At 44.2% G+C, this 27,517-nt stretch overlaps 1 protein-coding gene across 1 annotated transcript; it reads right to left on the reverse strand.

The window, feature by feature from the left end:
- Positions 1-15,705: 15,705 nt before the first annotated feature.
- BTNL9 (butyrophilin-like 9) lies at positions 15,706-27,472 on the reverse strand. The gene is made up of 10 exons (XM_004693667.2): positions 27,356-27,472; positions 25,421-25,766; positions 24,270-24,551; positions 21,518-21,646; positions 21,391-21,423; positions 21,104-21,124; positions 20,084-20,104; positions 19,844-19,870; positions 17,408-17,434; positions 15,706-16,648 (listed from the first exon to the last, which is right to left on the reverse strand). The coding sequence occupies exons 1-10, from the start codon at positions 27,470-27,472 to the stop codon at positions 16,026-16,028; spliced, it is 1,626 nt and encodes a 541-aa protein (XP_004693724.1). The 3' UTR covers positions 15,706-16,025.
- Between the last annotated feature and the right edge of the window lie 45 nt (positions 27,473-27,517).

Below are 27,517 nucleotides of genomic sequence, written 5' to 3' on the forward strand. Positions count from 1 at the left end.
GGTAGCCAATTTAGAGCTAAGGCAATCCAGTTACAAACTGATGTTGCTACAATATTTTTGATAATCATGATTATATAAAACAGTTAGCAGTGGAAATTCTGATTTTTTCAGAGCTTTTCCCGATCTACCCGGAATCTGTCAGTTGATAGATGTTGCATAGCTTGTGTCATTAGAGAGTCCAGAATGCTGGGATCGTGATGGATCCTATTTTGTTCTGGAGCCTACAGGGTGTGATGGGCTGAAGCATTGTGCTTCTGCTTCTTGAAGGGAGTATGCCAGTAGAGATTCTGCCTGAGGGGAATGACCTGGAGCCAGCCTCCTGCCATCCTGGTACAGATGTTGGTGTCGAACTAGGTTTATTTGGAAAGTAAAGCTGTCAGGATTTGTTGATAATTTAGGTTGAGGTATGATAAGGAGTTAAGTATGACACCAAGGCTGTGTCTGGAGCATGGGAAGAACGTTGAGCGTTACTAGCAGGGAGTGGGCTGGTTGAGGAAGGGCAGGATGTTGGCATATTTGTATTTGGGCTCAGTTTGCAATGCTCACTCTAGCCTCCTGTCCAAGCCTGCATTCCCTTACACCAAAACTCAAAAATAAACTGTCTGTGTACACTTACCTTTTTCATCCAGACTTCATTTTCTAGCTTCTATATCTGAAAAGATGCTTAAAGTGACAATCTGGTGTGAACTGTGGGTGTGACCAATTTTCCAAGTTCTCCTAGCTTCAGGAACATCTAGCTCCCTTCTTGTGGCCTCTGAATCCTGCAGTTGCTCATCTTACTCTGTTCCTGCTGCAATTTTCAGATGCTTCCTGGCCTGTGTGCCATGGGCTATACCTTCCTCCCTAGCTCTTTTTCCTGGGCATTGAGCTAAGTTCTCATCTTTTTTTTTTTTTTTTATAGTAATTATTTATTATCTAAATTGTTAAGAGGCACCATCTCTGATGAGAAACAAAATTCCCACGATAAAGAATAAATTTTAGCATACTTCAAAATCAGACTGAGCAGAGACTAATCTTGCTGATCTCCTACATCACTGGTTTGTCTCAGGTTACTATCCAGAGCACAGGCTTTCAAGTAAGTGTTTAAAATAAGCCTCATCACTTGCAAAAAGTATGATCTTTAGCAAATTAAGTTGTTTAACATTCCTTTGGTTCTTCATCTATAAAATGGTTATGAAGACATTACCTTCACTTCATAAGGATGTTGTAAAATTCAATGATATAATCTATGCAAAATACTTGTAAACTACCTCGTGTGTGATAAACTCTCAATGAAGGAAGAACAGCTGTTATCACTGACCTCTACATTGTAGATCTAAATCATAAAGAATGATTAAGATTCCCTAAAAAATCACCTTCTCCATGATCCTCTTTGGCCCTTCCCAACAAGGAAAAAAGAATGATGCACAAATTCAAGAAGTTACCTGTCTACTGTCTATTGCCTGACTACTTTGTGTCTTGCTGCATGATATTACTAACCACAGGGATAGTGTGTTATTCCCTAGGTGTAAAACTCTTTAACATTGCCTTTGAAAGAATATACAAAAGCAATGTTATGGTGAAGAAAAAGTATGGAATTTAACAAAAGAAGGTAACTGTGGAGTGTGAGGAATGATACTAGAAGTTTGGTGGCGGGTGCAGTATAGTATGTGGGAGGGGAGTTTGTGGGTGTGACCATGGGTATGGGTGATAAAACCAAAGTATAAAGCTGTACTTCTGAAACTTGTATAGTACTGTAAACCCATTGTAAATCAACAAAAATTTTATTTAACAATGTGAATCGCAGTGAAGCAGAGGAGGTAGGGGGATGGGAAGGCCAGGGAGGTCATCTCTATAACCTTGAGGGCATTTGACAATGCACCATAGGGTATTTCCACTTGTCAATGTATTTATTTCTCAAGGAGACAAATTCTATTCTTTTTCTCTAGACTATTTCCCTCTTGGAGTACTGACTCTCAAATCTTCATCTCTCAAATCTACTCTTAAGAAACTTTAAATATATAAAGTAGCAGAACTGCACAATACAGATAACTTTCCAAGCTCACTAACTTTGAAACCAAATATAGATTATTTAACACTATGTTCACTTACTAGTGACCTTGTTTTTCCAAACAGTTGATACAGTCTAACATTCTAACAGATGTATGTCACATTTTATGAGAATAGATATAGCACTGATAGTAATTCCTTTGACTCTAGATCTGATTGCTCTATAAAGATACATAAGGATGTATGTCTCCTCCTGGAGACCCTCTTTATCCCCACCCCAACTCCTGTGCAGATAGGGTTATCATCTTGTATCCCCTTGGCTCCTCAGTTTCTGAATCCTGAGCCCTCACTCTCCTGCTAATGTAAGTGTTCGGTGCCTCGACTTCCTCTAGGCAGCAAGGTCCACGCTGGATCCTTAGCCCAAGCCGGGGCTAGACACCGTCTAGACGGTGAGCACATGGGCCAAGTCCACCAGCGGATGGCTTTCCCGAGCACCTGTGAGATGAATGTCCTGTCCTCTGCAGGGGCCCGAGAGCCAGTCCGCCTGGACTTTTGCCTGTCAGAGGCCTCTGCGGGGCAGTGGAGTGCCATGTCTGGGATTCCCGAGTCTGCGGATCCCTGGGTGCTGCCCGCGGGTCTCTGCTGTTCTCATTCCTTTCAGCTGGGGCCACTGCCCTTTCCCTTGAAGCTCCTTCCAGCTCACCTGTGGTTGCCTTGCTGCTTATGACACCTTTGTTTGCTAAGCTTTTGGAAACCTCCTCTCTCACGTCCAACCCCTGGCAACTACTGTTTACTTTCTGGAGCAGTTTTAAGTCTATAAAAAATTGAGCAGAAAGTGTACAAGTTTTCTGTGTTCCTGTCTCTCACCTTCACCCCTCTCAGAGTGTCCCCTAGTATTAGCCTCTTACATTGTTGTGGCAACCCCTTACAATGAATATGTTAGATTATTATCAACTAAAATCCATAGTTTACTCTTAGGATTCACTCTTGGTCTTCTGTATTCTATGGTTTTTGCCAAAAGCATAATGTCACACCGTATCATACAGAGGAATTTCGCTCACATAAAACTTCTCTGTGCTCACGGGTGACTTGGTGATGGGAAACCCGCAGGGATTACAATTGAGATGGGAAAAAAAAAATGTACAAAATGATGTAAAAATAAACTGTTATAAAATAAAATTTAAAAAAAGTTCCCTGTGCTCTACTTATTCACCCTTCCTTCCCCAACCTCAACCCCTGGCAACTACTGTTTTTTTCTGACTATAGTTTGGCTGTTTCCAGAAAGCCAAGGAGTTGGCATTTTATTGTATATATTCTTTTAGAGTGGCTTATGCTCACAGGTTTTCCCTGGCTTTGGTGATATGATTGATCAATTACCATGAATGGGGTAACTCTGGTTTGTTTCTTCATTCACATTTTGAAGGACATCTTAATTACTTCCTGCTTTGGACAATTATGAATAAAGTTGCTATAGGCAACTTCAGGTTTTTGTGTGGATGTAAGCTTTCAACTCACTTGTGTGGATGTAAGTTTTCAATTCAGCACAATTGCCGAATCATTTTGTGAGATTATGTTTATGCCAAACTGTCTTTCCCAATCAACAATGAGCGCCAGGTCCTGTTCCCAGCCCTTATCCCCGTTTGGCATTGTAGCTGTTATAATTCTGGTCTGAATTCTCTGACAACACACGTATGCAGCCTCCCCAAGGTGCCCCTGCCTGGCTTTGGCGAGGTGTCTGGATGTTCAGATCTTTTCCCCATTTAAAAATTTGATTGCTTGTCTTCTTATTGTTGAATTTAAGAATCATTTGTATATTTTGAATACAAGTCGTTGATCTGATATGTATTCTGCAAATATTGTCTTGCAGGCCATGGTTTGCTTCTATGTATAGGTATTTTTAACAGTATCCTTTGAAGAGCAGAGTATAATTTGTTTTTATTAAAAAGTTTATTTTTACATCATTTTGCACATTTTTTTTCCATCTCAATTGTAATCCCCGCGGGTTCCCATCACCAAATCACCCCTGTGCCACCACCATAGTCCCGTGCATTTCCCTCCCTTCCCCCACCACATTTTTGATCCCATTCCCCACTCCACCCCCACAGAATGTCTCTGGTATATGGTTGTTCATTATTTTTGTTATTTTCTAGCCTGGTCCATTATACTCCGAGCAGAGTTTAATTTTAATGAAATCCAGTGTATCATTTTTTTTTTCTTGCAGGGGCCAAAATTTTGCAATTGTTTCTAACATCTTATCCACACCATCTGGATTTTATTCTGTTACCTTTTAGAAGTTTTATAGTTTGTATTTTACATATAGATTTATGGTCCATTTTGAATTAAAATTTTTGAAAGGTATAATGTCATTGTCTAGATTTTTTTTTTAGATTTATTTATTTATTCATACAGAACTGGGGTACAGGCCAGAGATGTGGAGGGTGAGAGGATTCACCAGAGACAGAGAGGGGAGCAGAACAGGCAGATCAACAAAGTACATTGCTGAGGGGAGCAGCAGGCGGGTCAGGAGAGGTCTGCCGCACCATGTGGGTCACCTCTGGGGCAGCTGGGGATCGAAATCATGTGGAAGTGGCTTAAGCTTTAACTGCTGCGCCACCAGGGAGGGCCCTAGATATTTTTTTAATATGTGTGTTTCTAGCCCTAGCATCATTCCCTCTCACCTACCAGTCAACCAGATTCAGATGAGCTTTCTCTGGAATCCATTGATCTATTTTATCCTTTTGTCAAGGCCTCACAGTCTTAACTACTGAGATTTATAGTCAGATAGCATCTGTTTGTACTAGATAGTGTCTATGAAAGATTACATTGTATTGGCTATTCAGGACCTCTCATCAGCTTTCAATAACTTTATTATAATGTATGTGTGTCTGGTATTATATTGCCTGTAATTCTCTGGGTAGTTTGAAGCACAGTGTCTAGTTAATTTCTCTGTCGGAAGTGGTTCTCAGCCATTATTTTTTATTTTAGTTTAGTTTTTTAAGATTTATTTATCTATGCATACAGAACTGGGGTACAAGCCAGAGGTGCAGGGGTGCTGACAGGCTTCACCAAAGACCGAGTAGGGATCAGAACAGGCAGATCAACAAAGTACGCTGCTGAGGGGAGCAGCGTGAGAGTCAGGAGAGGTCTGCCCCACCATGTGGATCACCTTTGGGGCTGGGGATCAGACTCGCACTGATGCGGCTGTGGACAGCTTGCAGTGCTGCGTCCTACCCCATTGTGCCACCAGGAAGGGCCCTCAGCATTTATTTTTATTTTTTAAAGATTTATTTATTTATCTATTAGTACAGAACTGGGGTACAGGCCAGAGATGCGGAAGGTGAGAGGATTCACCAGGGACAGAGTGGGGAGCAGAACAGGCAGATTGATAAAGTACACTGCTGAGGGGAGCAGCGGGCGGGTCAGGAGAGGTCTGCCGGGCCATGTGGTCACTTCCGGGGCAGGCGGGAATCGAACTCATGCGGAAGTGGCTTTAGTTTCTTAGTGCAGTGCTTTAACCTGCTGCGCCACCAGGGAGGGCTCAGCATTTATTTTTTAAAATGAACTTTGTATTCCTTTCTCTTCTTCTGGGCCCCCCATATTATTGATGTTATTTCTTTAAATTATCTCAAAGATCTCTTAAGCTATCATTTTTGGAAATTCTTTTTTCTCATGTACTAGTTTTTCTCTGACCTTGTACTTTGATTTCATTAATTTTCTCCATCACTCCATGAATGGAATCTGAAGATATTTCATTTAATTCATTAATTCTTGCCATCACAATATGCTGTTGAAGCCATAAATTGTATTTTGTACTTTGGATGCCATTTTTATTGCTCCATTCCTTCTAGGTGCAGGTGTCCCCTTGTTGCCCCTAGTTTTCCCCAGACCCCTTCATCTGGTCACATACCTGCTCGCTGAGAATGGGTGAAGCTGGCTTCAAAGGAAGTTCCCTTCTCAGTAAATGGGTGCATTGTTTCCACTCTTGGGTTGCTGAAAGATTTAAAACGTGTAACTATTTGATTGCTAGGTCACAAGGATCTGTTGCTCAGTGAGCCAAGGCTATAATGACTTTCCCATGAGAAAACAATATTGTTAGCTGTTATTAAGTTTTAGTAACAGTGACTCTATATTTCTTAGGAAACAAATAATGAGGTAACAAATGATTGCTTTCTATAGAAAATTTTCTGAAGATAATAAGTATGGCTACCCAGGGCGTAGTTAATTATAAACTAGTACTTTGATATAGCCAAACTGACTGTAACAAGGTTCGCCTCCTTTCCTGAAAAGCATAATCAATCATGTACTGCTTCATATTGTTCTTTTGCATAATCAAAATATGTGGCTATGATGGGTATCAAGTAATAATGCCAGTGTTTACCGTATAAAACCCCCCACTGTCCGGGCAATAAAAAGAGCATTTTCTCCAAGCCTTGGAGTGTGCTGTCTCTCATTTTTTCTCTCTTACAGGACCTCAGTGCTGATGCTTTCTCTACCCTCTTCTGGACCCAAAACAAAAGTTGGGGCTGGTCCCTGACATCCTCTATTTTCTTTTCTTGTTCTTTTAAAGATTTATTTATTTATGCATATAAGTACTGGGGTGTAGGCCAGAGGCATGGAGGCAGGGGAAGAGGATTCACCAGAGACAGAGTGGGGAGCAGAACAGGGGGATTGACTGAAATACACTGCTGGGGGAAGCAGCAGGCAAGACAGGAGAGCTGCAGTGGCTGACTGTAGTGCTGAGACTTAACCCCTTGTGCCACTAGGGAGGCCCCTCTAATTTTATCTTTATTCTATTGCTGTTTTGTACCCTTTGCTGTTTCTTTGAGTTCCATAAATGTTGTTATAGTTGTTATCTGGAACTCCTCTTGAGCCTTGTTCACAGTTCTGCTGAATCCTCTCAGGTTTTTTTTTAACCACTCTAGAATTTGTGTCATGCTCTTCTGATTCCCATTTTTAGTTTTAGTAGGTTGTAATAGGGATACATTCAGATTGCTGCCTTTGCACAATCTGAGGTCTACTATTGGCCAGTAATGGTAGGTATAAAAGAGGACCAGGGCAGTAATACACCAAGGAACTCCCAGTGAGCAACAGGAATTCAAGCTCCCCACTATGCTGTGGAAGCTGCACAGTGGGGCCACAGTGACCCACCCCTCCAGCCCAGCTCCTTGGTCTTAGTGTCTTCCAGAGTCTCATTTCCACCTCCACCTTTATTATTATTGAGCACTAGATGCAGTTCTGGGCACATAGGGTCACGGGGAGTTGTTCTTTTTCTTTTCCAGCAGTCGTATCCTGAGGTGCTTGTGCATGTTATTAATGGTGATGAAACTCTAGTTTATGCAGCTCTTCTTTTGTTGTTGTGGTTTTAGCCATGAGGTGAAGAAGGGGCGGGTGTTTTCAATAGCCCAACCTCAGCTTGGAGTTGTAGCCTTGTCTATGATGAGATACTGTAATTCAACTTCTGTCTCCTCATCAACTCAGGTTCCACCTGAAGTATATGGAGAGCCTCTGGCCCAACCAGTGACCCTCACTCTGCACTCTCGCCACTGTTGCACTCTGTTTTGGCCGCCAGTTCTGTGTGCTCCTCTGTCCAGTGCAGTACTGGATCTTAAGAGACCCAATATTGGCATGTGCCCTTGGGTCAGCAACACAAGGGGGTTCTGCCCAGGAATGCTCCTCCCTCTTGTGGCTGCCCTGCCACAGAGCCAATATAAAACTTTTTCTGTTCCTTTCTCTGCTAGTCTATTTTTTCTACCATGTGCTGTGCTAGTGCATTTTTCCTTAAGGGAGTTTAGGCTTTGTTTCACTGCAACCCTGTGTAAGTAAATGGGGCTGAGCCCAGTGTCTTTACTCTTTCCCTCTTGCTGGACTCTCCTAATGGAGCTTTGAGCTCTCAAGCTACTCTACACTCTGCCTCCAGCAGTTGACCTATTACAATGTAAATGTTCCTATCGGTTTTGACTCCAATAGCAATCTTCTTGAGTTTCTGTGTCCTCTTCCAGTTTTCAAGGCAGCAGTTTGCCTTTTGACCTTAATTTCCTGATTCCCTTATGCGTGAGGGTGATGCTTTTTCCACCTGCAGAACAGAAATCTAAAGCACCAGGTACATGCACGTGCTGTGGCTGCCAGTAGTGGGATCTAATTCCACTTAGAGAACAACTTATTCTTTTGCACCATCCCTTTCTCTCCCCTCTCCACCTTCAGCAACCATGTTCTTGGTTGCAAGAAGCTAACAGTTGAAAAATGCGGGCAGTGCCTGGTTCTTCGTGGGGTGGTTAGCTCCCGGGTTAGAAAGCAGTGCCAGCTGGACCCAAACGTGTGTGGGGTTTACCTGAAACCAACTTTGGTCTCAAAAAAATTAGCCAGTGCCCTAGTGCTGTCCAGCTCACCCACTTCTGTTTCTGTTCCCAGTCCTAGGACTCTCTCCCAGGTCTCTTATTGACCAGTTCTTCAAATTCACCCTCCAGCAGAGGCTGGGAAGACATCCCAAGGAGGCCGTAGCTGTGACAGTTACATAGAATCCCAGCAATGATGTGGTTTTGGACCTTTGTATGCAACATCTCCAACTCCAAATTGTTTCTGGGGAAGAAGACAGTGACAGCTCCTCAGCCTGACATGAACTGCGGCAACCAGTACACAGGGGTCCACTGGCTGGAAGAGGAACACCCCAGGTCTCATGAGCATGTGTGTAGCACTGAATGTTGGCCCCAGTGGAGCCGTGTTCCAGGGCAGGACTTTGGAAACAGGCCCGGTCAACATACACATTGCTGCCTGGAGCCAGGGTGGAGCTGCAAGGGAAGGTCCTGAGAGGGAAGCAGGTGGTGTGGTAGGAGTGAGGTCAGACTGGACAAGGGTGGTGGATACAGAACTGGAGACACTCTTGCTGGAGTAAGGCTGAGACAGCACCTGTTTGCACTATTTTTAAAAATTATTGTTGAAAATGATTTTTAACCTTACAAGGATTAGAATGTCTACATTTGGGATGCTTTATGTATCCATCAGTTTTTAGATATCACAAACTGGCCCTGAAGTGTGACGTACTCTCTGCCAGCAGAAAGATGCCAGGATATATCTTCTTGTAGATCCTTTATTCTGCCCCTCGCTAAGGGGAAGCACATTGCTTAAATAGCATTCATTGGCCAATCAGAGCACTGCTCACGTGTACATTGGCCAATCAGAGCACTGCTCACGTGTACAACAACCATAATTGAGCAGAACACACAAAGAGCATACACTGATCACGCAAGAGCATATCCAATAAGATTTAACTTCCTTATACAGGCGGATGTTGACGTATTTTGTTTTTCACCAGCTCAACCGCACTGGCTAAAGGCCAGGTGCCATCTTAGTCGTTGAGTAATGGGGCAAGGGGTCCCGACACCCCGACACTGAAGTCTGGGAGAGAACTTCATTCTGGGAAGTGTCAATATAGCTACTACTTTCATGTGGTAGTAAATTAAAAATTTTGAAAAATTTTAGAAAATAATTTGCTATGTCGGCACTGATTAGCAGAGGTGTACTAGTTTCTGATGTGGCCACAGTCTTCAAAAGAATGAGCAACATCACGGTCCTTTGGAGCAATATCTGCTGGATCTCACAGTGCTGTGAGTGCCCAAATGAAGTGGTTGTTTAAGCTTGTGTTCTTTTGTTTTGGGTGTCTGTTTTGAATTTGTGTGATTATGCTTTGCTTCTTCATATGTTCTCATTTTATAGAATTGATTTACATTGACCATAAACTAAATAAAAGAAATAAATGAATGAAACAAGTAGTTCAAAGGGGGATTCATTTCCTTTAGGTCCAGAGGAAGAGTATTTTGGAGAAGTGGGCATGGGAGTGAAACTCACGTGGTTAGAGGTAATTCTCTGCCCTCCATGGAGAGAGGCAGGGTACTTGCCACTGCATTAAGCTGACCCTGAAAGAATCATAGTTGGCTTGGGGGGGGGGGATGCCAAAACCTTGGTATCTTATCTGATTGGCTAGAGGGAGAGAACACTGGGAGCCATCGAAGGCCAAACACCCTATGTGTGATGGCAGGAAACCAGTAGGGCCCTGGGTTTGTTCTGAGGAGGGCCCAGCACAGGCTTCTCTTCCAGTGATGTCATATCACAAGCTGAAATCAGCCACGGTAGGATATTGATACCTTGGAAATCAGAAAACGTCACTGATTTTTCCTTCCCAGAAAGACAGTCATGAAACACTTATTAGACATTATTGCATTCTTTGTCATTCTCTATATTGCAATTTTTTAAATGAGTCATTTGAGAATAAGATACATCATTTTCCATTAATCATAAGTATATTTTTTTCTTAAAATAAGGACAATCTCTGACATCAAAATCAGAACATTAATATTTATTCAGTATTAACTATCTAATGTATAGCATTCAAGGCTCCCTTCAAGTTAGACAAGAGCAGGACGCTTGATTGCCCTGGGGCAATACCTATAGGTCCCCACGTATGAGATATGACTTGGAAGTCCTGAGGGCAATCGTGACTGATGCGCTTTACACCCCAGGGACTGATCAGTGGAACGCCTTGTTAGTAAAGATTGGAGCCATGGATGGGAGTCAGGTGTGTATCATTGGACTCACCCTCCCTAAAGCTCAATACCAGTGTCTAGCTTGACGCACTCTTCTCTGTCAATAAAAAGGCCAGGATCCTGCTCCAGAGCAACATCCTGCATCCTATGACCTGGTCTCTTCTCTTTATCACTGTGGTGTTGCTGACACAACACATGGCCATTTTTAAAAAAATGTTTCTGTTTCTCCAAATAATGTTTTTTTTTTTTTTTTAAGAGGTCGAGGAGCTCATTCAGGGTCACCGACTGCATTTAGTTGCCGTGTCTCCTTAAATCTGAATGAATTCCTTAGGCTTGGTTTGGCTTTTATCACCTTGACATTTTTGAAAAATGTCAGCCAGTTTATTGATATATCTCCAGGATTTATGGATTTTAAAGACAGGAAGACCATAAAACTGATACTGTTGTGTTCTTTATACTGCATGGTATAAGAAGGAAATAGTGTAGTATCTGTGTCATATCTGGCAATGTTAAATTTCTTTTCTTTTTTCATGTGTATATATAAAACACTTTGTTCACTTTTGTACAGTGTATACTTGTATGCTTTCTCCTTTCATGTGTATTCCTCATAAAATTCTCACTAGCAATTCACTTGTGAATCACCACCATAGTCCCTTATGCTCTTCTTTCCCCTCTTTTTCCCCTCCCTTGCAGAATGTCTAATTTATAGTTGCCTGTTAATTCTGTTGTATTTATTTATTATTATTTTTTCCCTTATCCCTTATTTGGTTCCTCTATGTAAGACCATCCGATATTTTTCTTCTTCTGCCTTATTTCACTGAGCATGATCCCTTCCAGCTCCATCCATGCTGCTGCAAATGGCATGAGTTTATCTATTTTGATTGTTGAATAGTATTTCATTATATCTATATATACCACATTTTCTTGGGCATTTGAGTTATTTCCATATCATAACTATTGTGAATAACACTGTGATAAGCATAAAGATTCATGTATCCTTTTGGATTAATGTTTTTGTGTCCTTTGGGTAGATTCCTAGGAATGGAATTGCTGGGTCATATAGAAACTCAATTTTTAGTAGACTGAGAAATCTCCACACAGCTTTCCATAGTGGTTGGACCAGTTTGCATTCCCACTGGCAGTGTAGGAGAGTTCCTTTTTCTCCACATCCTTGCCAACATTTGTCGTTACTAGTGTTTTTGATATATGCCACTCTGGATGGATTTGTAAACCCTGGAGCAAGGTTCTGCCTACCCAAGACCACAGCTATGTGTAGATCTGGGGTGAAGCCACTGTCACTATGTCTGACCAGGAGGCAAACCTTCAACTGAGGACTTGGGGGATAAGAAGGAAGGAGAATACATTAAACTCAAAGTTATTGGTCAGGATAGCAGTGAGATTCACTTCAAAGTGAAAATGATGACACATCTCAAGAAACTTCATCGTACTGTCAAAGACAGGGAGTTCTAATGAATTCACTCAGGTGTCTCTTTGAAGGTCAGGGAATTGCTGATAATCACACTCCAAAAGAAGTGGGAATGGAGGAAGAAGATATAATTGAAGTTTATCAGGAATAAACAGGGTATTCAAAGGTTTAGATGTTCTTTTTATTTATTTTTTTCATTTCCCTTAGTCCTTTTTTATTTTTAAGAATAATTCTTTTATAATGTGTTCAAAACAGAATTGAAAACTGCACCCCATCTCTTTAAAATACCTGGTAATTTGAATTTTAATGCCCATTATTCATTATTGTTTGTTTTCATTGTGTTGATTTTGGTGATCAAACCTCAGCCCCCCTCATATTGTTCTCTCCTTTTAAAAAAATTACACATTATGTACAGAGAGGTCACCATTTCCAGGACTGCTCATTTTCAGGCTAATGATAAATAAGATTGACCAACATGGATGTTCATAATGACTTTTCAATTAGCCCTGAAGTTCCAGTAGTTTATTGCTTCACTCCTGGAATGTGAATTTCAGTGGGAGATGGAAGTTTTCAGAGAACTGAACTGTGGGAAAAGGAACTTTTTTTTTTTTTTAAAGATTTATTTATTTGTGCATACAGAACTGGGGTACAGGCCAGAGGCTCAGGGGTGGTGAGAGGCTTCACCAGAGACAGAGTGGGGAGCAGAACAGGCAGAGGTCCTGAAATACATTGCCGAGGGGAGCAGAGGATGGGCCAGGAGAGGTCTGCCACGCCATGTGGTCACCTTCGGGGCAGGCAGGGATCGAACTCATGTGGAAGTGGCTTTAGATTCTCAGTGCTGTGCTTTAACCTGCTGCGCCACCAGCGAGGGCCCAAAATGACCTTTTTTTTTAACTTGAAGCTACTTTTAAAGTTGGAGGGTCCTGGAAGAGGAATATCAAGTTGGAAATTAACAGATGTGGTGAGAATAATGACTAATTCCAAAGCTGGCTTCAGTGAAGAGAAAATGTTTTAAGATTAAAATTGTTTTAAGGGCCCTCCCTGGTGGCGCAGCGGGTTAAAGCACAGCACTGAGAATCTAAAGATGCTTCCACATGAGTTCGATTCCCGCCTGTCCCGGAGGTGACCACATGGCGTGGCAGACCTCTCCTGACCCGCCCGCTGCTCCCCTCAGCAGTGTACTTCGTTGATCTGCCTGTTCTGTTCCCCACTCTGTCTCTGGTGAAGCCTCTCACCGCCCCTGAGCCTCTGGCCTGTACCCCAGTTCTGTATGCACAAATAAATAAATCTTTAAAAAAAAAAATTGTTTTAAGAACAATCTTGTCAGAAGACCCCAGAAAAGTTTCACTAGCAGTTAAAAGCTAATCATGCAGAAATGTACATAACAGAACACTGCTCTTTTGATTTTATTTTTATACTCTTTGGCCTGGGATATGGGTTTTAAATGTACATCATACCAACTTCATTAAAATAAATAAAATATTTGTAAAAAAAAAAGTGCCATTCTCACTGGTTTAAAGAGGTATCTCATTTGGTTTTGATTTGCATTTCCTTGATTATAAGTGATGCTGAACATATTTTCATGTATCTGTTGGCCATTTGCATTTTAAGTGTCTTTTTAGCTTTTTTGCCCATTTTTTGGACTGGATTGTTTCATTTTCTTGAGTCATGTGAGCTCTTTGGACATCTTTGTGATCAGTCCATTATCAGTTTTACTGTGTGCAAATATTTTTCTCCCAATCAGTAAGATGTGTCTTTGTTTTGGTTAATGTTTCTTTTTTGCTATTACAGATGCTTTTTCATTTGATGTCACCCCAGCTGTTTATCTTTTCCTTCACTTTCTTTGCTTTGGAGATGTGTCGTTAAAGATGTTACTGATATGTATGTCATGTAGTGTTTTGTCTATATTTTCTTCTATAAATTTTATTGTCTTAGGTTTTACGTCCAATTTGAGTTGATTTTTATGTATGGTGTGAGGTAGTGGTCTAGCTTCATTCTTTTGCATGTAGAAGTCGGTTTTCTGAGCACCATTTATTGAACAAATTGTTCTTGTTCCATTGGTAATGTTAACTTTTGCTGATTGGTTAAGATGGTACCTGCCAGCCTTCCATAATGTACAGTTGATAAGTGATTTGGATATGTCAGTAATTAGCATATTGTGGGGGAGATGTTTTGAGACTTCTATTGTTTGAAAGAAGTTTTACTTCTCCCCCATTTATTTATGATTTATGTATAACAGCATATGTGTGTGTGTGTCTGTGTGTATGCACTCACTCTTGAATTTTACTCAAATTGTAGTGCTACTAATTACTTTGATTTTCAAATCTGACCAACGTGAGTTCCTCCAAGCTCACTTAAATTAAAAATATATATATATATTCATTACATCACCCTTCATTTTTGTACAATGTATGATTCAAGGTCACTTTTCTATTGATTTGCAATCTCCCCATCAGTCTTTAAACACTTTCATACTTGGTATGTTTTAGACCTATAGTGTTATATGTTTTTTCAACACTATCTCAATTGAACTGTTAACTCAATGCTGATATTGTTTATCTAGAGACACTTTAGTTCTCCCAGGTTAAGAACACAGTCTTACAATACTGCCTCCCATGCTATTGCCAAGTCCTGGTTGTGACCTGTGCTTCTGACTCATTAGCTACAAATTGATCCCACAATGAGTTGCATGAATTTACTAGAGTAGTTACAGAACTCAGTAAAAATTTACTTACTTATTATTGGTTATTATAAAAGGATGTGATATAAGTTAAGAATGTAGGAGGACCAGTGACAAGCAACCTTCAAGCCAGTGGGAGGAGATTGCAGTCAACTCCACATTAGTAGGTGGGGCTTTCCTAACTCCACCCCTGATGTTCTATAGGACTGGTGGGAAATAGGCTGGGGGCTAGAGCTGTAGCAATTAAACTGCTGGTGTTTCGGTAGTTAAATTTTAACTGGTGAGGAGGGTGCCTGTGGAGTAGGTGCCAGCTTGCCATGTGCAGCTTTGCCTTGACCTCAGTTTTTGCTCAACAGATACTATTTGTGGTAGGACAGATGCATCTGGCCATGTGTCATCTTGTAAATTCTCTCTCTCCTTCCTTCTCTCTCTTCTCCTCCTTCTCTCTTTCTCACTTCCCCTTTTCCTTACTCCCTATGTAAAGGAACCCTGTTATTCTTGTTTCTCACTGTGTGTCTGCTTTTGGGTCATATCCTGCATTCTTAAGCACACAGGTAAGGACACACCAGCAGAGTCAACTTGATTCCCCTGGCTTTGATCCATTTCAGGAACCACCAGATGGAAGAGGGGCATAGGAGAAGGTGTGTGGGAAGGGAGCAGAGCTTCGTTGTACTCTGAACACCCTGTTTTCCCTAAATCTCCTGGCTGCTCTCTGAGTCCTGTTATTTTGAGTTTCAGTGCAAGCATCATTACATAGGCACCTTAGCCTAAGTCTTTGGCCAATTGTAGTCAACGCAATATCTCCAGCCAGTTCCTGCTCCCTGGACTTGGGGGTGGGGCTCCAAGCTCCAATTCTGTAATCTCATAGTTAGGTCCTCTGCCAACCAATCCACATCTTCAGGAATTTCCCCAAAATACTACATTACATAAAGACATTACATAAAGACATCGAGGTGAGTTTATTGCTTTTGAGGTCACATTCCTTATTGACATTCTTAAGAGTTAAAAAATACATACAAAAATATATGCAAGGCACGGATAACTTTAATCCAATCCAATGAAGTTTTTCCTGTCTTCCTCATTCCAATCTCTTTCTTCCTCTTTTCTCCCACCTGGTGCCAGGCAACTTCAACATATTTTTACTCATTTGCTGAATTTTATAACACATACAGTTGAGCTTTGACAATGCCTCTTATGCCAAGAAACCACACACATGCATGTGCAGATCTACATGGGCTAAGCCCTTCTCTTCGTCCCCCTTCTGCTGGCCTGAGTCTGTAGCCATTGCTGACATTTTGGCGCGGACACTGGAGTTGGTGTATTTGCTCAGCAGAGGAAGTTGCAGGCATCAGGAAGCCTCCCAGAACCCGGGCCGCTGCCATGAGAGAGCCCCTCACCACAGGCCCAGCGCCGGGTCCGAGGCATCATAGGGCTGTAACCAGAAGTCACTGTTGTTCTCTTCAGACACTTGTGTCTTAACCAGCGGCCAGCAGATGGTGAGCGATTCCGGCTGTTTGCTGCCATCATGGGCTCTGGGCCTGAAATAAGCGCAGAGTGACCCCGAGAAGGCATCAGTGAAGGTGAAGATGTGGGAGCCGTCGTTCACATTGAAGAAGGACAGCTTGCCCTGGTCATAGTCCAGGAAGATGCCCACGCGCTGGGGCGGCACGCGCAGGGTGAGCGCCACTCGGTGCGGGTCCAGGACGAAGTACTCGCTGCCGTTCCACAGCCCCATCACCCAGTAACCGCTGGCGGGACTCAGGCGGGCGGGCCCCACGCGAGGCACCGCCTCCAGGCAGGCACCCAGGAACCAGCGGCTGCGGTGGCCCACATGCACCTCCCAGTAGTGGCGGCCCTGGGAGAAGCGCTCGCGGCTCAGCACACAGGTCTGCTCCAAGAACCGCTGCGGGTCAGCAGCCACAGGACCCAGGATCTCTGCACGGGAGAATACGCTTCTGCAGTCCCGGGAGACCTCCAGACTGGGGTGCGCAGAGGCCGGATCCAGGGTCACTTCCACTGCGCAGAGGCACAGGGTTAGTGCCCCACGAGGACTGTTCTGGGACCCTCTGCTCCCCACCTATCCTCTCATGCTCCTGGTAGAGTAGTCAGAAACCGTCACCCCCTTCCTCACCGCCACATCGCCCTGGGACTGCAGTGCTAGCGAAGTCATGCCTGCGCATTTGGGAGTGGTGAAAGGTATGCTATTTCTTTTCAGAACTGCAAGGGTCCTAAATGCCATAGTAGGTGTCTTGAAGAGCAGAGATCGCAAACAAGGAAGGGTTGGGGGCTGGGGGTTGGAGGACGGTTCCTTCCACCATGTCCTGGTCACCGGGAAGAAGCTGATAGTGATTCTTAGTCTCTCCTGGTCCCATCACACAGTGTGACCTAGAGAACATAAGCCCTGGTCTCTGTTTTACTGCAATTTTGGGGTTTTAAAACTGAAGGGGATTTCTGAGATTATTTGGTCGGAAGCATTTTCCAAATACCACTGGATGGATGGGAACCCCCATGATCCCTTCTGCCAAATGACCTGGAAGTTCCTTATAAACCCTGTATTCTCTGTTGCAAATAGACCTTAGCAACCTTCCTGTCAGATGGGAACAAACCTAGTAACACCCAGAAGCTATACCCCAATATGTATATATCTTGTTGGGTGTGTGTGCACATGCAGACTCAATAAATAGCTCCTTGATAAACCCTTTCTCTATTTAGTGTTCTCTCTCTTCTGATCCAGCCAACCCAAGTCATTAGCCACAATTGCTTAGCTTCAGTTACCTGCATATTGCTGGGCTGCTCTCCACTCTGAAACCAAAAAGAAAGGAAAAACCGACTTAGAGATTTGAGCCAGTAGGGCTGGAACACTGACAGAGGCTCACAAACTAAACAGCTCCATTTCCACCATGACACCTAGTGGTCTGGGTCTGCCATGGCATTTTCCTGGGAACTTAGTTCTGACTGGTGTCAGTCCTGGGTTGCCCCAAATCTTCATGAAAGCTGAAATTGTGCTAAAAAAGGGCAAACCCCTTCAGCCCTGGATTTTCATAAGAATAACTGGTAGAACTTTAAAAACATATAGCCCTCACGTAGAATAACTTAATTCATCTACAAATTCAACGCAGTCCCATATAAAACTACTTTTGATGTTAAGGAACTTCATAAATTTATCCTAAAATTTATTTAAATAGGTGCATTAACTTTAAAGCAGACATAGAAATAGAGATTTTGTAATTGCAAGTACTATAAAAGCTATAGCAGTAAAAGCAGTGCAGTAGTAAACAGGTGAGCCAACACACAGGTTCTAGACACAGGAACTGGATATGCACTGATGTGCACACATCCATGGAGAAAGCACAGATGGTACAGTACACTGAATTGGGCAAACTGAATTGCCCAATTTCTATTATGTATAGAAAAATCATGAGATTCTCACCTAATTCCTTGCATGAAGTGAATTTCAGAGCTACAATAACTAAAGAATTAAAGAACTACAATAATACAAATTGAGTAGAAGAAAACATAAGAAAATATCTCTGTGACCTAAGTGGTAAGAATGGCTTCTTCAACAAAATTCAATGCAAACTATAATGTAAAAATATGGCAAAGTAGAATTTGTCAAAGTTAATGATTTCTTTTCAATAACATGCATGTTATCTATAATAGAAATATATTACTATATATACATATGTAATTATGAGCATAATTATAATTATTATATTATATATTTACATAATTATAATTATATTGGTATATAGACGCCAACCATATATTAGAAATAGTATTATTTAAATACAAATAAACACTAATGAAAAATTACATGTAGTTAATAATGTATATCAATAGTTCTACATATTGTAAATTTAATATGTTTCTCTCCTTGAGTTTAAAAAAAAGATAGTAATCTCATGTGAACATGGGCAAAGGACATGAATGAATGGCAGTGTTCAAAAGGGGAAGCCCAAGAGCTAAGTAGCATGGAAAGAGATATTCAGTTTCCTGGTGTTCAGAGGAGTGCTCACTAAAAGAGCAGTGAGAATCACTCCTCCCCACTGCCTGACACGTAGAAAGCTGGTTCACAGGGCAATGCAGGCTCCAGAACCTCCGTGCTCTGTCAATGGCAGGATGGGGGTGCCCACATCTGCAGAGTTCCCTCTATCCCCCTTGGAACAGGTCCACCTGGGACAGCAATCCTGTCCTGAGATACATCCCACAGAAGCCTCCACAGAGGGCCAGAAGGTGCCAGGTTTGAGGCTGTCCCTTCAGTGTTGTCCGTGGAGGTGTGGAGCTGGAGGGAGGCTGGACATCTATCCAGGAGAATGGGGTGGGGGTGGAGGGCTAAACTGGAGACTGCAGTGGGAAGGTGACAGGGAGCCCACAGTGCAGGGGTGGACACTGCAACAGTGGTAAGTGAGAAGAGGAAGAGACAGGTGAGACTGACAATGTCATTTTTGTTGGGAGTGACCAAGTGCGGAGATTTACTGAGGGACTGGATAAGGGCAGTAATAAATTAGGCCTTGCATCCAGGGGTGATAAGGCGGTAATAAACTGGGCCTTGCATCCAATTAACGGGGACTTGAGTCCAGGATGGGATTAGATGAAGGTGATAATGAACTGGGCCTTACATCAAGGGACATAGCGATGAGTCACCCTTTTGGGATTTGAGTTTAGAATCTACATAAGAGACCCTTCCCCCCATAGGGCTGGCAGTAGCTGCGGACCCCACTCTAGGGGCTCCGTCTCAGCTGCTGTCCAGGAGCAATAAACTCGACTTGCTCAGCCTTTCTGCCTCCTGCCTTCCTTTCTTGTAGCTGGGGCAAAAAAATTTTCACAAACTAAAATCTACTTGCACAGAAGAGAAATTAACATCGTGCAGAAATACATACAAAATAAAGACACATGTTACATGATTTTCTTTATGGCAGCAAAGGAAGGTATGGTTAGAATAGTTGTAACAGGGCAAAATGTCCCCTGCAGACCCATGGAGGGTGGGCTCTAGGTGGGTTTCATGCACAACCACTGGTTTACAATGTGCTAGTACCTCAGGCCAGTGTCAAAATAAATACAAAATAAAACTGGGAGATAACCCTACCAGGTGACTGAATTAGCACATGCCATGAGGACTGTGGAATAGCCAGAGTGAATGGGGATTAGTTAATAGGGGAAGTGGCTGCGATGCTGAGCTGTAGACAATGGGAGGGAAGCAGTCTCACTCACCAGCCTGGCCTTCCGTCCTTCTCCAGTCTGAAGCAGCCAGGAAAACACAGAATTAGAATACCAGATTTCTTCAATCCTGCTCACAGGTGCCCCTGCCCGTACCCCCAATCCTGCCACCTTCACAGCCTGTAGGGTCCCACCCTCAGCATCATATCTTGTTGGGCAATGAGAAGAACATATGAGAATAATCACTTAATAAAAGGTTGACAAGAAGAAACAGCTCTAAGAGGGATTACTTACCAAGCTCTGTCTGAAGCTTCCCTGTGAGAACAACAGAGAACTCATTAGCCTTCAGATGGGTAGAACCACTTTGCCAAAGCACTTGGCCACTGGGAAAGCTTCCTTTGTCTTAAAGACCCACTCACACCAACCCCATCCTTGCCTCTATATGTCCATTTGCAGTATGCCTCATCCTATTCTTTGCTCTAAGGCAGAAATCTGCATAAGACCTAAAGGGAAAACATCTCGAATGGTGGGTACTCTTCCTAGGGCTCTGGTTTTGTTTGGAGGATACTGATCATTTACTCTAAAAGCATAAACTTCCCTGGAGAGAAAGACCTTCCTGGACTTTAAGTCTTGGAACTGGGCACAGCCTGCACGAGCCTTAGGGTCACTTACTGAGCACATTGTTTAAGGGGTTGGGAGGACATTACATACAATTGTTTATCTTGGGTGTATACTAAGCACTCTGACATATTGCTACTAGAAATGCATTCCCTTCTTCCCTCCAACTTATACTATCTAATAAAAGGAAATGCTTCTGGGAAAGGAAACAGTCTATCCTAATTCAGACTATAGTGTTAGTGACTTACATGGCTGTTGTTTTGTTTGTTTTTGTTTCCTGGGGACCTAGGTATATAGTAAGGCAAGTTTCCCTAACCTCACTTTTTTTTTTTCCTGGAGTTCTACTGGAAAGGTTGTTCTTCAGATCTTTTCCCCACTCAGGTAACCTTCTCCTTTACTTCCTTGCTTTTTGTGCATTCACTCTCCCTCCTCTGTATAAACATACATATTCTGTGGTTTCAGGTTGCAAAGGTGAGACATGCAGGGCTGTCTTGAGGGTCTCTGGACAGACCTCTTTGACAGCTGCGTAGAAATCCATTTGAAGTGAAGTGCAAGGCACAAAAGGGTGGGTTTAGAATGAAATCCTTGCCTTTCATGGCTCTGCAAAGGCTCCAAGGGGAGCCTAGAGTCACTGAAGCCCTTCTTTCATTGCATTAGTTAGCAGCCAGTGCCATGCATGTGGTACTCAAAACTTACCCAGCTGTGCTGTGAGTTTCTCTGCAGAAGAAAGGAAATAAAAAAAGGATAATTTCCATCAATGAACACTGAGGCTTGCTGTCTGAATGCAAAGACCCAGGCCTTGATGCTCCAGGGAACAAGGGTGCTCACAGGCAAAAGCCGAAGAGCAGACTGTGTAGGACCCCTTTGGGTCCTGCTCCCAAGCCCCCACCCCACCTGAAGTTCTGACTTTCTTGACCCAGCAGGCTCCCTTCTGCCAGTGAGGGGTGTGAGGGCGTGGGAGAGCGCTTTCCTTTCCTGTTTACCTTTATCCTTCTCTGTCTGCTTCTTCAACTTTTCTGAAAGGAAGAAGGAAGGGGAGAGGTTCTGGGTGTGTGTGCTCCCCACCTGTTTCCCTCCTCCCTTGCACCAGCTGGTCAAACAGCTTCTCACCTTGAGATTTCCGTTGCTTCTGAAAAAAGTACAGCAGCAGGGTGGTGAAGAGAGCCAGGAGGAGTGGCAGGCCCACCAGAGTGCCCAGGAAAGCTCTCTTCCAGGGGGACGTTTCTGGTAAAAACACATCTGGAAAACATCACACAGAGAGTTGTCTGCATTTATGCACCACTAAACACTGAGCGACCGACTCATTCTGACACACGCCTGGGTTCCTGCCCAACGACTGGCTGCAGTGTTAGGCCCTCAGGGCCCCACCACAGCCATCTGTAAAATGGGCTGAACCCTGGAAATAGCAGCGAACTTGAACTTGCTCAGAAAGGGGAAAGGAGCCCAAAATGAAGTGTGTGAAAAAAGAGTCGATGGCCTCACCACGTCTCTAGCTTAGAATGTTGTGCCCCACGCTCGACTCCCTGTTCTTGTGCTACCCATGAGGGACAAGAAACTCCAAGGTGTCTGGCTGACCCGAAACAGTTGAATCTGCTCCTCATCTCTGCTTCTTGCCCACACTGGGCTCGTACTTCTCATCATACCCAGGGGAGCACTGATAGCACAGCCACCTAGATGTCTGGGAGCCCCCCCTTTCCCTCCCCAGCCTACCCGGGGAGGGGCTGCTGAGGCCAGTGTGGACACACAGTGAAGAAATACGTGCAAAAAATGGAGAGTAACCTTTCAGGCACGCAGTGGCAGTTTCATAGAATTTTTGCCGTTGAAGATATTTATAAAAAAATTGTTGCTTTTTTTAATTAAAAATGTTATTTAAATTAAAAAAAAGATTTATTTATTTATGCATACAGAACTGGGGCCAGAGGTGCAGGGGTGGTGAAAGGATTCACCAGAGCAGAGTGGGACAGAATGACTGCAAAGTACACTGTTGAGGGGAGCAGCGGACTGGTCAGGAGAGGTCTGCCGCGCCATGTGGGTCACCTCCGGGGCAGGCAGGGATCGAACTCCTGTGGCAGTGGCTTTAGCTTCTTAGTGCTGTGCTTTAACCTGCTGCGCCACCAGGGAGGGCCCTAACAATGTTACTTTAAAAAAAATATATATATATATATTGTTTACTGTTATAAAATATACATTATGTCAAACATAACCTCCTAACTTTTGGGGGTACAGTTCAGTGGCATTACATACGGTCACATGACTGTAGCTCCCCAGGCCACCTCCACAACTCATCTTCCCAAATGGAAACTCTGTACCTATTAAACACCAACCCCGCCCCCTCCCTCCCCCTGGTCTTGGTGACTTCAATTCTACTTCCCTTCTCTTAACTAACTTCCACAGATACTGGCTATAAGTGGAATCAGACAGTATCTGTCCTCCTGTGTCTTACTTGGTATAGTGAGTACTTTTTTTGTTGCTAATTTTCCGTAGCAGTGTGCTTTTATTACCTGCATGAAAGTGTTGGGTTAATTGAAAGCCAATGGACTGACTGGACCTTCACCCGGGCAGCGCTTGAAGCACTGATGTAGGTGGCAAGCTCAAGGGCTCAGGGTAGGGCGCCTCCCTCGCTGCTGCCTACTCCTCTCTCTCTGGTCCAGCCAATAAGCACACACTTTGCAATTGTTCTTCCTTCTGCCTGAGAGCACTCCCTGCAGATATTTATGTGATTCATTCCCTTTGTGAAGAATAAACACAATTTAAAAAGAAAAAAAAAAGGATTTTCTTTGGGCAAAAAGGGAAAGAGAACTCCTCTTCCCTTTCTTAGAGAAGTTCTTTAGAAAATCTGTAAATCCCTCCTCTGTACCACCGAGATGTGTGTATATCCTTTGAAAAGCCAAATAGCCCCCTGTTAGCTTATAAATTAGGAATATGTTCCTTAAGGAACCCAGGCCAAGTCTCTGAGATGTAAACATCAAAGAGCAGCCTTTGTCTCGAGTCTGCTGGGGAGAACAGGTCCTGGCTCCAGGGCAAGCCATGCACTTCAGAGCCTTGAGATGTTTTGTTTCACCCTCGGATAAAGACAGCTAGCTAACACCCTAGTCAAGGTGAACTTCAGGTGAAGTTTGTTGTGACACAGGGTGCTGTCAAGTCCTCTAACCTGCGGACAATCACTGTATATAAGGGTGGAATTTCTTTCTGTCAGCATAACAACTGATTTGGACTGATGAGGAAATTGGTTGGGTTTGTCCTTAAGTCTTAAAGCAATTAGAGCTGCACACATTAAATCTTCTCATGGTGCCTCGTAGTAAAACTTAGAGCCTAGGTAACGGCCTCACCTTCAGTTTACTGCCTAACTACCTTCTTCCCCATCCCCAATCACATCTACACCCAGCCAGGCCTCAGTGCCCCATCGTTCCTCCCCTCCGCCCCCCCCCCCCCCGCCATTCTTCTCTCAGGCACCTAACATAGGGTGTCATTCACTCTTTTATGCCTGTCTCCCCCTCTGGAATGTCAGCCTCAGGGCAGGGGGTTTTGGGTGCTTGTGGGTGCTCATCATTGTTATTTGAGGAATGACATGAGGAACACATGGATTCTCATGAGGATCTCAGTAAGTAAGGTTTCTGGGTTTTAGAGAATAGTCTTTGGTACGAAATTTGGGTTTTCTATGACCTCCCTACTTACCATTTGGTTGTCAGTTATACTCTTAATAAGCTCCTGGTATCCACATTGCTGATTTTTCAAGAGTCAGGGACAGCCTTCCCCTTACACCACCAGGCCCCAGTATCTGTGTGCCTTTACAGATACAGGGAGATAAGGACATGGAAAACGTGATGACCAGAGAGATGAGGGTGGGCTGGCACCCACTGACCTGCGATCTGGATCACGAACTCTTTCTTCTGGTCCAGGAGGGGGTTCTGGATGGAGCACGACACATTGCTGTGGGTCCCCCTTTGGATGATTACAGAAGTTTCCAGATTGAACAGACCCCTGGAATCTGGGATGATGGCTTCTGTCTCTGGAGGCAGGCATTGTCCCTGATGGTTTTTCCACTGAGCCTTGGGCTTGGGGTACCAGCCATTGGAGCGGCACCTCAGCTGAATGCCTCCCTCCTTGAAGCCCTCAAGAGATATGTGAGGGTCCTCACCCAGTCCTGGGGAAGAGGAGTGGGAAAGAGCAGAAGTTTTATATGAAATTTATGCCACCATTCACCCTTCATAGTCACCACAAGGCGCTGCTAACTGTGATTCATCTTAAAACATATGCAGACCCCCCCCATGTGGATTGTAAATAACAGTCACATCAGAAGTGGGGACCCATGGGGGACATCTGGAAATACTGGGCAGTGGGCCTTTGGCTGGGAACATCTACAGGTACTTTGCTATATTATGCAAAGAACGATTCCCTTAGAACGAAGAGTAATTCCACCCCAAACTTCAATAGATTCTCTTCTTTTTCTCTCAAATCCCAGTAGAATTAGAGTACTTATTCTAAGCACTCTTTTATTTCCCCATTAGCATGGAATTAGCATTATATTTTAAATATATATATTTTAAATACATATTTACATAATTATAATAAACATGATTTATATGTTAATATTGTAAAAAATGTCAGGGAAGTCCAGACCTTTGCTCTCTCTACCCGACAGCATCCGCCCCTCTCCAAGGCAACCGCTCTCATTGGTTCCTAGCTTATTTTCTCTGCGTTTCTTTTGAGTGTTTCTCTCTTCTTACACAAATCTGCAGGTTATATAATCTCTTTTGCATCTTATGTTTTTCTGTTAATAAGATTTTAGTATTTACTCTACCCAGTTCCTATTGCTCCCCCGCATTCCAGCTGTGGAGTGTGGGTCACCTCCTGTGCGAGGACCTCACTTTTAGTGAATTTTTCTTTTTTAACCATTTAACGAAATTGGAGACACTCGCCCTTTGTCCGTTCTTCTCTGGCTACTCTTGGACAAGCAGCTCTGTTCAAGTGGACCCTCCTCTCCACCTCCCCTGCTGGCTGGCGGCTCCTCACCTGTTACCTCCAGCTCCCACACAGCTTCCCCAAAGAAGTCGCTGGAGAGGAAGAGGCACCCGTAGGCCCCCTCGTCCGCCGGGATGACGCTGTGAAGCTGCAGGATCACGCTGCCCTCCGCGATGTCGTCGATGATGAGTTTGGTCCTGTTCTGGAACTGTGCGAGCTGCTGGCCGAGCAGCTCCTGCCGCTGCTGGTACAGGTGCACCACCTCGGAGGCCCGGCTGCGGAACCAGCGGATCTCCATGTGCTCGGCGTCCTGGTACGGCGACAGGTGGCAGGGGAACTCCACCTCCTCCCCGACGCGCGCCAGGATGGGCTCCTCGGGGCCGACCACCTTGACCTCCTCTACAAGGAGGAGCCAGGGCGAGGGCGAAAAATCAGCTTTCCCGAGTATGAGATTTTATCATGCTCTTTCGCAGCTCAGGAATTTGCGGCAAGCCATTTAAACGAGGAAGGAGACACACTCCACAGGACAATCTTGAATGAGTGGTTGTCATTAAAAAAAGCGCACGTGCCAGATTGAAACGTGCACAAGGAACCTTGCAGACAGATACAGTGCCTGGGGTCGGGCTGAACCAACCAGCTGCAAATGTTACTTTGGGGACACTTAAATTTGGCCAGGGAACTAAATAAAATAGAATTTTTTACCTCTCCCCTCCCCCCGTCCAGTAAGTTCCAAAAAATGTGTTGCTATAGTCTTATTTTTTTTAAATGCATATTTGCATAAATGCTCTGAAAAAAAGATCTGATAGAAGATGGACTAATGTCTGTATAACGAGAGTAGAAGTTTTATTATTCTGCTTTGTCTGATTTCCTAATTTTTTATAATGCACATGTTCAATTTCTGTAACAACGGAGGATATTAAAGTGACCCAGAGAGGCTCCCTGTTTCATGACTCCTTCTACCTAAACCCTGCTTGCGGTGTCTATTGAGAGGGCCTTTGGTCTGCGCCCCCTCTTCAGAGGCGCCTCCCCGTGGGCTCTGGGAGCTTGTCGCCTACAGTGCGCCTCTGCTTGCCGTCCTTGCCTGCCAGCCTGCCAGCCTGCACGTCCTCTCCTCTCTGGCGCTTGCGCCCTGGTTCCTCCCTCCATGGATTCCTTTCACTCCTTCACTGGAGACCCTCTGTTGCTGCTGAGCGAGGTCCCAATACACTTCCTGCCATCCTTCCTCTCTAGCTTCTCTCCAGCTGCTCACCCCTCACCCCACACCTGCCCTCTCCCTGGGCATGTGCTCCACTGCCCTCTTGCTGGAGAGCACCATCCTGCAAGTCTCTCCTCAAGCTGTGTCTCCATTCTGGCTCTCCTTGGTTTTCCAGAAAAAGCAAATTGGGCTTTTTTTCTCAGCTGGGTTCCCAGACCTTTGGACACATCCCCTTGCATCTGGGCCCTCACAGAGCTGCTCATCTGTTGATGCCACATCTGTCCTCCTCTCTTGACCTTGAGCTGCTCGAGGGCTGTGCTTGGTCATCATGAAATTCCTGGTTTCCAGCTAAGGAAATTGCATTTTCATAATCGCTGTATACTGTGTTGGCAGCTTTTACCATCATGGATGGTAGACCTAAGGGCCTTCCTACTCTGAAGCATGGCGGACACGCACGAGTGGAGTAAAGCTACCTGCCAACTGGCTTAGCCCAAGACAGGCCAGTACTGGTACTGGCATTCTCCTGCTATTCCCTGTTGCGCGTGGGGTTTTGGGAAGTGGGACATGTGTAAGGGGAGCTTGGTGGTTGGAAAGATGGAGGAGAGCTGTGTGTGGGACCGGTGGTAGTCTGGGGGCTGTGGCTCTTCTACAACTGGGATGGAAATCTTGTATCTTAGCACCTGGCCTGCAGACACGGGCTGCAAGGTCTTGGCCCTGGGAGCACCTGGCAGGAGGGCTGAGCAGAAGCAGGTAAGCTCGGGTCCTGGCTGGCGAGGCTGCAGGTCAGGCACACTACCTGGATTCAGCCTCCCAGCCTGAAGGAGCAGGAACAGGTGGATAAGGAAGAAGATCCGCATGGGCAATAGCACTCGCTGGAGGGAGCCCACAGCGACTGGAAAATTCACCATCTCCTCTGCAGTGGCGGCCACCTGGGGGGACAAAAAAAAAAAAAA

The sequence above is a fragment of the Condylura cristata genome, unplaced genomic scaffold (assembly GCF_000260355.1).
Source record: "Condylura cristata isolate star-nosed mole 26May11 unplaced genomic scaffold, ConCri1.0 scaffold00040, whole genome shotgun sequence".
Taxonomy (NCBI): Eukaryota; Metazoa; Chordata; class Mammalia; order Eulipotyphla; family Talpidae; genus Condylura; species Condylura cristata.